The sequence below is a fragment of the Mastigoproctus giganteus genome, chromosome 4 (assembly GCF_048544385.1).
Source record: "Mastigoproctus giganteus isolate SK-2022 chromosome 4, ASM4854438v1, whole genome shotgun sequence".
Classification (NCBI taxonomy): domain Eukaryota; kingdom Metazoa; phylum Arthropoda; class Arachnida; order Uropygi; family Thelyphonidae; genus Mastigoproctus; species Mastigoproctus giganteus.
Window position 1 is genome coordinate 157703549 of NC_143578.1, and position 13123 is coordinate 157716671.

The 13123-nt window shown below is 37.8% G+C and overlaps 1 protein-coding gene across 4 annotated transcripts in view; it reads right to left on the minus strand.

The window, feature by feature from the left end:
• Positions 1-13123, minus strand: part of LOC150087135 (MPN domain-containing protein) — a 357845-nt gene that overhangs the window by 318230 nt on the left and 26492 nt on the right. For all 4 annotated transcript variants that reach the window (XM_090371835.1, XM_090371836.1, XM_090371834.1 and 1 more), the window contains exon 3: positions 10236-10382. In XM_090371835.1, the coding sequence (XP_090227961.1) occupies positions 10236-10382 (147 nt within the window). The remainder of the gene's footprint in view (positions 1-10235; positions 10383-13123) is intronic.

The window sequence follows — 13123 nt, forward strand, 5'->3', positions numbered from 1 at the left end:
GCATTTGTGATAATCCCGATAACTGGAATTGAAATTGGAATTCAGTGGGTTTTTACGTTATTATGGCGAAATGTGTTTCCCTTTCACTGAAATCTCCTATCATATAAAAACATAAATTTTCGGAATCTTCTCTTCATTCCTATTTACTTATTACAATGGTGAAGGGAAAGGGACCGATGGAAAGTGCAAGTGCTGGCAGTGCCCTGAAACGAAACAAAATTGATTTAGAAATGAAGATGAAAATGATTAAGAAGTACAAAGAAGGACAAAGTTTGTCATCTGTTGCATGGGAATTAGGTCTTGTTGCTTCAACAGTGAATACCATTTTAAAGGACAGTGTGTGTGTGTGTGTGTGTGTGTGTGTGTGTAAAAGAACATGTCAAAGGATCAACACACTTAAAATAAACATTGATCATAAAACAGCATTCAGGTGCTATGTCAAAGATGGAACATCTATTAATAATATGGATGGAAAATCAGATTCAGAAACGAGTGGCCCCAAGTCTAATGACCATTCAAGCAAAAGCAACAAGTATTTATGAAGATATTAAGGATAAGTATGGCGAATCTCAAGCCAAGTTCATGGCAAATAACGGGTGGTTAATAGGTTCAAGATTCGCGCTGATTTCCAAAACATTCAAGTATGCAGTGAAGTTGCCAGTGCCAATTCTACAGCTGGAGAGAAATTTTGTGATGTGTTGGAAAAAGGTATTGATGAAGGCAGCTATTCAATGCAGCAAATTTTTAAAGTTAACGAGACTGCTCCGTATTGGAAAAAAATTCCGGATCAAACATACATTGCCAAAGAGGAAAATACAATGCCAGGTTTCAATGCACCAAAAGATAGGGCCACGTTTTTGCTTGGAGCTTGTTTGTTTGTTATTTGGTTTTTAGAAGAATTAGCAACTAAGGCCACATTGCTCCGGGATATGCGGTGGTCATTCCCTGACCTTTCCGCATCGTCCGTATTTGGTGGTGACGGGCTCAACCCCCGGTCTAATCAAGAAGCGTGTGCTACGCACTGCTGCTCCTTCCCACCTGGCTATGGAGGCGCTTTTTCTTGGGGCTAATGCAGCGGGAGATTACAGATTAATACCATTGCTTGTAGTAGTAGTAGCAGTGGTATGTGATGCAAGAAAGCAAGTGTATGAACTTATGCAGCATTAGCCAAAAAAAAAAAAAAAAACACACCATTCCCTCCAAATGCCTGTCCAGTTCCTCCTTAAATTTATTTAACCTATCAACTTCCACAACAACAGATGGAAGTTTGTTCCAACAATTAACCACCCGCTGGCTAAAGGCAAATTTCTGCACATCTATTCTACATCTGGTTTTTCTTAATTTGAATTTATGCCCCCTTAGGTTCGTAATCTGAACAAGTGGAAGGATCCCTTCAGAATTCAGCGTGCTCAACCCATTCAAGGCCATATTTAAGTTAAGTTAACTGCAGCCATTATCAAACCATTGCAGGATGGAAGCCTCCTCAACAATTCATGCTGAGGGAAATAGACTATAATCTGCCACGCTGGTCCAGTGCGGGTTGGAAGATCGACCGTATTTAGCAGTCAGGGGCTTGAACCCCAGTCTACTCAAAGAGCAGGTGCTACTGCACTCCAGCTCCTGACCACTCGGCTACAGAGGGCCTTATACACCTCAATCAGATCAAGGCCTTATACAGCTCAAGCAGATCACCGCACAGGTGCCTAGTCTCCAGCCACTACAATTTGCAGAACTTAAGCCTCTCTTTGTAAGAAGATCCCTTCATTCCCCTCACCAATCTTGTTGCCCTTCTCTGTACACACTCAAGCAAATCTATATCCTTCCTAAAATGAGGCCTCCAGACCTGTACGCAGTACTCAAGGCGTGGCCTGACCATTGCCTTATACAGAGGGACAATCACCTCCTTCTCCCTGCTAGCAAAATTCCTATATATCATTGACAAAACCCCATGACCTGCCCTGACAGCCTGTCTGCAATGCTCAGAAAACTTCATATCTGACTGCACAATTACTCCCAGGTCTTTTTCATTTTCTACCACCTTAAGTGTAGTACCACACAGTTGGTAAGTTTCTCTGGGGTTACTTCTACCCATATGCAGTACTTTGCATTTGTCAAGGTTAAACTTCAGTTGCCACTTCATAGCCCATCTGCCCTAATTATCTAGATCCTGTTGCAGTAGCACACAGCCATTACTGTCATTAACAACCCTGCCACCCTTTGTATCATCTGCAAACTTCGACACTAAGCCTGATATACCTTCATCATTATCATTTATAAATATACAAAACAACAGAGGACCCAAGACCGAACTCTGTGGGACTCAACTAATAACATTAATCCACGAAGAGCAGCACCCATTAATTACCACCCTCTGTCTTCTCCCACTCAACCATCCTTTTATCTATTGTAGCAACTTACCCTTAATACTACTCTGCTCCAATTTGTACAATAGTCTTCCATGCGCAACAGTGTCAAAAGCTTTCCTGAAATCCAAATATATGATATCAAAATTCTTTTTTGCATCCAGTTCCTTTGTAAACACATCATAATATCCTATCAAATTTGTCAGACAAGACTTTCCCTTAACAAACCCATGCTGTGTCTGAATTATTGCTGCAGTCTTGCCTAGATGATCCTGCAATGCATCTTTAACCACTTACTCCATTATTTTACCTGGAACAGAAGTTAAACTAACTGGTCTGTAACTACTCATGTCACCCTTCGATCCCCCTTTGTGAATTGGGAATACATTTGCACATCTCCAGTCCATGGAGACCTCCCCTGAGTCCAAGGATCCTCTCATAAAATATGGCTAAGGGTTTGCTTTCTCGCTTTGCCACCTCCTTTAATATAACTGGATAGATCTCATCCACCCCAGGTGCCTTGCTTAGGTTTAACTTCAACAATTTCTCTTCGACTTTGCTCTCAGTTATTACAAAATCATTAAGCACCCTGCTACAATTTGATAACCTTGTGCCATTTTCAATCCTTAATAACTCCTCATGTGTGAATGTAGATACAAAATACTCATTCAGTTTGTTTGCTATCTGAGCAGGATAATCAACCGTCGAACCATTGATATCATGTGGACCAATCCGATTCATCCCCTTCCTTTTAGAGTTTATATAAGTAAAGAAATCCTTGCTGTTTTTCTTAGCATCTTTTGCCAAAGATTTCTCGTAATCTGCCTTCGCCTGCCTAACCTCCTTTGTGATCCGATTACAAACTAGCTTATATCTGCCATAGGCTTCTGAGTAGCTTGATAATTTATATGCATTTTTCTTCTCTGTCCCGAGTCTCATTAGTTCATTTGATAACCATTTAGGCCTAAACTTTGAACAATATTTCTTAATAGGTATGAAAAACCTTTAGTAGCATCCATGGTTACTCGTGTCCTTCCCACTTAACTTGTGTACCATTCTGGAAATGCTCGTGAATTTAAGGGCATATTGGATGGAAAATACAGAATCCAATTGATTTACACTAGGAGTGCTACTTAATAACACTATTAACTGTATTGCAATAAAAAAAACTCAAACTCAATTGAAGCTATATTCCAAAAACATTTTAATCCATACTTACTACCACTAAAAATTTCAGGAGTTAAGAGTGCAACTCCTGCCATATTTAAAATATTTACAAATCAGGAATATTTATAAACCTACTGTACACAGATGCAGAGAGTGGATTGGACATGTTTTAAGTTGGCTCCAGTGGATTAACTCAAGGAGGATTAAGATCAGATATATAGTAGGCAAATTTCTGTAAATTTGATTCCAACAATTTTGTAAAATTTTTTTCTACAGTATTTTTTAAATTTAATTCTTACTTTTTTAAAGCTATTTCTGCTAAGTGACATTATTTTGGTAACTTAATTTTTAAATTCAGTAGTATTTCGTGTCAAAAAGTCTGGAACCAATGGTAATAATATGCTTCTTTACAAGTGAAAAATGGCATTAACACTTGATGAGAGTATGGAGATAGTCATTATTGGCTGTCAGTAATGGACCCAGAGGAAAGTGGTGGATGAGTTTAATGCTAGACATTCTGAAAGGAATCCAATAACATACAATGCAGTTGGGAAACTGGTGAAGAAATTTAAAGAGACTGGATCTGTCACCGACAAGCCTCAATGTGGTTGCCCTTCTGTAAATGAAGACAATCAAATTGGAATAATTGCTAAGTTTCATGCCAGCCCACAGAAATCTGTCAGACAGACCCATGCTGAAATCAGAGTGCCCAAGAGCACAGTGTATGACATTTTGAAAGAAGAAAAGTTTTATCTGTACAAACTTCAAAGACCTTTGTCATCTTAGGGAGAGAATTACCAAGGCTTGTGCTGCTGTTGATCCAACATGCTGAGAAGAATCCAAACAAGCATGGCACTGGCTAAGAAAATGTGTGGTGAATCAGGGTGGACATGTTGAACACGTATTGTAAATGAGAGTAAGTATGTGTAGTGTAAATCCCAATGGTTCCATACTTTTCAGACACCCTGTACGCAGTACTCAAGTACGCATTAAACTGTACGCAGTACAGTTTAATTGCTACAATATTCTATTACTTTAAATCTGATATTCTGTTATAAGCTCTGTGATAATTTGTTTGAATTCTGTTATATTTTCAAATTTTACTGTTGAGGGTTGTTGATCTGGTGTTTTAGTATATGTTTTACAGATGCTATCCCCCTTGAAGTAAGTGCTGATTCCAGCATGGGAGGAAGCTACTTTGAATAAATCAAGGTAAGTTTACATGGGATCATTATTTTTTTCTAGCATTGGTCTTGTCATCTAATTGCCACACTGTATATATTGCCATATATCTCCTTATATATATATATTCCAATATGACCTGTCATCATTCTTTAACTTGTTAAATGATGGAATCTAACCAGTTTTAATAAACTAGATAGATTCCATCAGCCTCAAATCACTTTGTTCGCTTTTTAGTTGCAACAATTTCTCTTCCACCTTCCTCCCAGATGTTATGCCTGCTGGCCCAGCCTCTAAAAAAAGTCTTATGACTATGAGAAGTCATAAATTGAAGCAGTTCTATAAAATAGTGCTACTCTGCATTAGGTTTTATTGTCGACCTTCTGGGGACACTGTTGTTCCTCCAGTGATGGTTACAGCAATTGGGATTAGCTCCAAAACCAGTCTCAAAGAAATGCCTTGAGTTTTTAATTTTAACACAGTCATGTATCGAGTAATATTATCCAATTGAAAACGATATTTCCCACCTTAGGTTGACTATACTGACAAACTAAGTTGTCTCTAAAGAGATTTTCTTTGGATCACAAACAACACTGGTCAAATGTACAATGTTATGAAAATGAAAATACCCAATCTTGACTAATTTTATGCTGCTGAACATGAAAATCACATTAAAATTTGTCAACTGGCTCTTGCTTTCGAATTACAGTTGGGGTCTCATATTAGAGCTACTTTACATTATCAACTATGGCTTTCAACAAAACACAAGGCAACACTGTAGGTTCAGTACCACCATGCTCTTATCACTTGATCAACTGTCACCTCGTGCTGCATCACATGATAACTTGTTGCCTCATATGCATCTTAAACTCTGTTGCAGTAATTCTTGAATACAGTGTACTGATGTGGGATTTACTTAGAGATATTACCACCATCAGAGGTGAAGGGAAGGAATTTTTTGCTTTCGTAAAGGTGACTACAGTGGTTTCAGACAGTTTAAATTCTACACAGTGGGACCAACTGATGATATTACCAACAGCAAATTCTAAATGGGAAGCATGGCTCCGCCTAATAGAGAAGTTTTTCTTAAATTTTTACCATTTTATTGACTTAACTGGCATATTAATTTATTTTCTAGAAGTAGCTTTATATTCCTAATTACGATACTTAGTTTATTTTGAACTTAGAGATTTTGTGGGTTATTACTTGGTATTGGTAAAACTTGTACAGTTTGACACTTGCTACCACTGTGTAGTATCGATACAAAATAGCATTGCGTATATCTGGAACTTAATAGCATAAGGTATAATGTAAAACTAGATAGCGTAATACATAGCACTGTAGTACGAATCTGTTAGCTTAGTACAGTTGGCAATTAATCAAATAAATTTATAAATCCTTTTTATTTTTGTTAATTAAACTGTATTTAAATGGAAATCATGCCCCAGACTAGAGCAGCAAAGCAAAGTCCACAAAGTAGCAAAAGTGCTGTGGTTCGAGGGAGAACCGAAGGGGACAATTCTCTAAAAAAAAAAAAAATGTGCAAAATGTGACATTTTTCCAGACCAGGACATGATCTAGCCATGTAGGATGTCTTTATGTGCGCTAGGTGCAGAGAATGCGAAGAAATTAGGGCTAACTCAGCATTATGATGGGAGTGTATGATGAGAGCTTCAAGAGTCGGGTAGATGCCCTCAAAGGAATTAAAATGGGGCCCATCAAGCTCTCAGCTACCCAACTCAACGGCAGAGCTCACTCTTATGCACCAGGCAACAAAGCGGCAACCTTCAGGGCAGAATGCGCTGGTCCCAGGGGAGCTAGTTATTGTGGGTGAATGAATTGTCAGGAAATCAGGAAATATATTTTGCAAAAAAGGATAGGTGGAATAGGACCAGTGTATGTCTGCAGGGGCAAAAGTTGATGACGTTGTAGAGTAGATATCATCTTTTAAGGACACAAAAGGTACCATCGTTGTACATGTTGCCACTAATGACATTAAGTGTAAGAGATCTGTGGATTTAATTAGCAAGTACAGGTCAATGTTGAAAAAAAGTAGTGAGTTAGGGTTAAATTCGAAAGTGTCTGCAATCCTGCCCAAACACAATAGGAGGGAGTATATGACAAGAGCCTTGTCAATCAATTCGGCCCTAGAAAGATTGTGAAGGGCTCATGGAGTAGAATTTTTTTCAGCATAATCCGTGCTTGTTAACAGGAGAGAGTTTCTACAGGAATGGGATACACTTAAATAGAAAGGGTGCAAGAATATCTACTGATGCTATCAAGGCAATGTTTGGTGGGACAAAAACCTGCTAGCTTGCAGGAACTCACAGACTAATAGATTAACAGTAGCTGCAGGCAGAAGTGGAAATGATCCTTGCACTGCTTCTATTGGAATGAGCAGCAGCCTGGTAAGCAAGTTGCTGGGATTTCAGGAACTGCTTGTAGTCATGAAACAAGTAAATACATAGGCTGTGTTAGAGTAACTAAAATTAAGAACTGGTGCACGTATACTTGCATGTACACCAATGCTAGAAGTATAGTAAATAAATTTGATGAATTTGAAGTGCTTGTTAAGACATCCAAGGTGGATATTGTTGGATTACCAGAGATGTGGTGTCACTCAGATATAAGGGATACAGAATTAATTTGGGGAGTACAATGTGTACAGAAAGGATAGACAGGATAGGAAGGGAGGAGGGGTTATACTGTTAGTTAAGAAAGCCATAAAATAAAAGAAGTGCATCCAGTTGACATAGATGGACAGAGCATGTTGAATCAGTTCAGTGTGACATAAGCACTGGGAAAGCAAAAATGAGGGTAGGAGTTTGTTATAGGCCTAATGACTCATGAGTACAATGAACAATTATACAGAGAAATAGAGTGGGATTTACAATTATACAGTAAATCAGCATAGATGGACAGAGCATGTTGAATCAGTTCAGTGTGACATAAGCACTGGGAAAGCAAAAATGAGGGTAGGAGTTTGTTATAGGCCTAATGACTCATGAGTACAATGAACAATTATACAGAGAAATAGAGTGGGATTTACAATTATACAGTAAATCAGAGTGTCTTATAAATGGGGAAATAAATAAATTTTCTGTTTATACTCTGGACAATCAAACAGTCAGAGGAGTTCAAGATAGACAGGATACAAGAAACAGCACCGTATTTAGCAGTCATGGGATTGAACCCCGGTCAATCAAGGCACGTGTACTTATGCACCCACACGCCTGACCACTCGGCTACGGTGGCTGTCTGTGGGAAACAATAGGGGGAATTAAGCCAATCTAAATGTGACACAAAACAATTTAAACAGACAAAGTAACTAGATCATCATGAACATTCTCACATCAGTCTGAACTGCTTATACCATTCAAACACACTGGTACAACTTAACATTTCATCAGATATAGACTGGAACTTGTGGATTGGTCACTCGCACACTAGCAAGAGTTTCGTGGATTTATTGGATGATTGTTTTCTACAGCAGCATGTTAGAGAGGCAACAAGAGGGGGTAACACTCAATATGATTATCAGCAGTGATTATCTATATGTTAAAAATTTACAGATAAAGGAACCACTAGGAGGCAGTGATCAGAGTGTACTGATGTGGGATTTACTTAAAGATGTAACTATCATGAGGAGTAAAGGTAATGGTTTTTGCTTTTGTAAAGGTGACTACAGTGGTCTCAGAGATTTTTTAAGTTCTATACAGTGGGACCAACTGATGATGTTACGAACAGAAAATTCTAAATGGGAAGCATTTGAGGAAGTAATTTTGGAAGCGACTAGGCTTTTTGTTCCAACTAAGAAATACTGCTCTACGTTTAGGCCCAAACGGATGTCAGATGAACTAATGAGACTCGTGGCAGAGAAGAAAAATGCAGAGAAGAAAAAAAGAAAAATGCACATAAATTATCAGACGACACAAAAGCCTATGGTAGATAGTGTTTTATTGGTGTTTCTTGTCATGTTGTCAACACAAAGTACTTGACTGAAATCCGCAAGGGATGTGATCTGACAGACTTTGAAAAGGGGGATGATTGTCGGGTACCAGCTGAAGGGTGGCACTATTACAGAAACTGAATATTTTTGCCTGTTCACAGAGTGCTATAGGTAAGGTGTTCCAAGCGTGGATGGACAGTGTAGAGAGCAGTTGTCAGCCAGTAGTGAGCACATACACCTCATTAACTATCGTGGTGAACGTAGGCCCTCCTGCCTTGTGCAGGCTGATAGACAGAAAACAGTAGAACAGCTGAACAGGGACCTTAACTGGGATAAAACCAGCAGCATAATTCAATGAACCCTCCTCTGCATGGTCCCCTGAAGTAAGCACCCCAGTCAAGGTACCCATGCTTAAGGCCATTCATCGTTAACGATGCCTAAAGTCTGCACCTGCTACAGGACTATTGACAACTGGAAAAAAAAAAAAGAAAAAGTTGCCTTTTCCAATGTATCATGTTTCCTGCTGTGCTGTGTGGAAAGTAGATGGAGGGTATGGTGAAAACTGTGGAGAGGATTAATCACTCTAATGTCCTGGTCTAACATAAATGAGGGCATGCAGAGCAGTGTTTTGGTATGGGGGATGTTTTCCTGGGAATCTCCTGGAGCCCTTTTAACCCTAGACTGCACTCTGAATGCTAAAAACTACCTATCCTTTGTGGTTGATCAGGTACACCCTTCATGGTGACTATCTTCCCAGATGGCACATGTGTTCCAGTAGGATAATACACCCTGCCACATTGCTTATATTGTTCAAGAGTGGTTTACCAAACACAAAAGTGACTTCCAGGCACGACCAAGGCTGCTGAATTCACCAGATATGAATCTCGTAGAACACATCTGGGATTACACGAATCAACACATCTAGTATTTGGATCCTCCAACATATATATCACAGATCCACAATCCTGGTTATGTGGTACAACATACCTGCATTATTCAGAGGCCTTATACAGTCCATGCTTCAACATGTTGGCAGCAAGAGGAGGATATACCCACTATTTAGGTCATAATGTTTTGACTGGACCGCATATATTACACATTACAAACTACTACATGAATCAGAATTTCACAATTCTGGTTGTGAAATTCTGAGACTCTACATTTGCGTTGATGTTCCCAGAAACAGTAGACAAACTTTTGATAAGAGTGACATAGAAAAGCTGCCTCAGCTGACATAAAGTCCTAATTTGAACCCTATTAAGCATCAAAGGAAAATGAGTACCAAGGAAACACTCCAGAAGAAAGCTGCATGCAGAGATCCATTGTAAGCGCATTGTAGAATGTGAGAAGCTGAGAGAAGGGCTTTAAGGTATCAGTGTATCATGTCTGTAAATTATATATAGTCCCATGCTATATCCCAAAATACCTGGGCCTATAACTCATCAAGAATTAGCTCAGGCCACATCACAGTTAGTAATAAACATGTCCTTTGCTAACCTTAATCACTTAACCACTATATCCAATTATTTTGGTTGGTAACAGCAAACTACAAATATTGCACAACAGTTACTTACTGAGGACCATCCACATCCAGATTTCTTGTCTGGATTCAAAAGTTTTTTGCAATGAATAGCCCAAGCACTTGGTGAAGTAAAGATTTCTTTTGTTTCCTGCCATCGTATTTTACCGTCTGGCAGGAGATCGCCGATAAATTTTGCTCCCTAAAGAAATAAAAACAATTATAAAACCAAATTCAATAACAACAAAAAAATACAGTAATATAAGAAAACTTTTCAATTACTGTCTAATTTGAATATAATTGTTTGCAAGATGCTATCATGAAAAGACAAAATAAAAATTTCTATTTTCACTCTCTTCAGTGATTATATATGAAATTTTGGAAATGCATAACCACACCCAAAATTTTGACATATTTACTCATCCAAGCTGACTAGATACCACTCTTTTTTCCAGTGTTACATTTTATGAATGGCTGTAGATAATGTGATTTGAGAAGGACAGTACATGGCAATACAGTAACAAAGTCCATTTTCGAAATACCAAAATTCATATCAAAAATCTAAAAGGTTTTCTAAAATCTGATTATGTGATACTAATACACTTTAGCAACTTACCTTCCCATTATGTGCTCACAGGAGGGAGGGGAGGGAGGGGGGAGTGAGAGAGAGAGAGAGAGAGTCACTAGCACTGCTATGCCCATCTGTCTATTAGACCATACTTGATTGAAAATCATTTGTTCATATAATTTTATTAACTGGTATGCTTACTCGAAAAATTACATTTACTTATATTTACTGAAAACATAACTATAATCAATAAATGTGTACATTACTGTTTATTGAATGCAGTTCCATTTATTGAACATAGCTAGTGTAGAATCAACTTTGTAATGGCTGATTAAAGCCAATTTTAGGTTTACTTTTGGTAATTACACAAGTATTACAGCATGATGTCTACAGTCCTAACTTATTTCAATTCTGTTGGGCCTCTGACTGCTGAAAACAGAGTAGAGTGAAAACAATTTTACTCCCAACACACGTTAATTTCACAGAAAATTTTAATATAATAACTGTTAGGCATTAATTATACATATTCCCTTATAAGCCAAAATTCTCTTCAGTCAATTCATACATATAAATTATTGTCTCTCAAAGTAACATTAAACATTTCTACATCTACAGTTTACACAAGAGGTATTCACAGTTATTCAAATTTTACCTGTATACATCAAATATATTCCAATAATACATATTCCATCTCCGGGAAAAGTCTCTGCAATCTCAATATTCAAACACCTCACCCCAGAGTTCTAAATATAAATATTTTTCCTTTTTAAAATTGTCTATGAGGAATATATGTTACTTTTACAGGAACAATGAATTCTTTCAGGGAATCCAAGTCAATACTTATTCTTGCTTGTCTATAAAATTTCAAGTGGGGAACATTATAAAGAAAAATGGTAACTTACTTTCCTGTCCGGTCAAACCAGCCTGCTTAAAAGTTTCCTCCTAGTTTATTATTTTTTTCTTGATCTCCTGGGGCCCCACAGCTCACCTGATACACGTGCTACTCTGCATACAACTCCTTCTCTACATACCAAACGACACCTCTACACAATAAAAAGACTAATTCCATGCCCTTCTCCTTATATATGTATATACCATCCCCTTTTTTTCTCTCACCTGCCCTAAGTTAATCCCTGATTTTCCTTTGTCTCTCTTTTAGGGCTTTGGATCTAACTGGTTTAATTTGTGGAATTTCCCAACTCTCTCACTTCTGCTGAATCCAGTCCCCCATTAAAACTTTCCCCCAACCTGCTAGCCTCAGTAAGTGAAAGCTTACACTAGATTTACTGAATCTGAAATTGAGCTTGCTCTTTACCACAGCTAGTCTTCCCTCAATGGTTTTCAGTAACAATGCTTGGGATTACAGATTTCTGCCATCATAACTGATTCACCTTCTGCACCTATTGTAGCCAGGTTTCACAGTAAATTTTTGCAACCCATTGTGCTGATCAGTAATGGCAAAGTAATGTGCCAAATTTTCACCATCAGCAAAAGAGGAAACTTAACTTCTGTACCTCTATGTAACACATCATCCCCTTGTTCTGTTGTTAAAACACTTCCAAGCAGTATGTGACTTTTTAAATTAAAATTAAAAACACATCACTTTAATTTTGATTCGAGTTGTTTTAAGTGTAAAAAAGCTAGCAACATATTCCGATAACTGATACCGTAATGTCATGCATTGCTGAGGCAATGAATTTTGACCAACAACTCAAGAGAATACAATAGTGAAATGATAGTAATCTTATAGTACCGTGATAAATCTGACTAAAAAATGAATAGCAAATGCTTAGAAACCCAAGAGAATACTCAACTATTAAAGAAAATAAACAAAATTAAAGGAAAGCAAACAAACATTTTAAGCAGAGAAGATCTCTATTTTAAAAAACACATTATTTTAGAAAATGTATGTAAAAGGCAAATTTTATTACAAATAACTTTTTAATTTATTACTTTTGTGGATTTATTGGATAATTGTTTTCTACATCAGCATGTTCGGGAGGGAACTAGAGGGAGTAATACTCTTGATTTGATTATCAGTAGCGATTCTTCATGCTTTAAGAATCTGCAGATAAATGAACCACTAGGTGGCAGTGATCGCAGCGTACTGAAGTGGGATTTACTCAAAGAGATAACTACCATTAGGGGTAAAGGGAAGGGTTATTGCTTTCGTAAAGGCGACTAAGATGGACTGAGACAGTATTTAAATTCTATACAGCGGGACCAACTGATGATGTTACCAACAGCAAATTCAAAATGGGAAGCATTCAAAGAACTTATCTTGGAAGCTACTAGGCTTTACATACCAACTAAGAAATATTGTTCAAGGTTTAGGCCTAAGTGGATGTCAGATGAACTAATGAGACATATGGCAG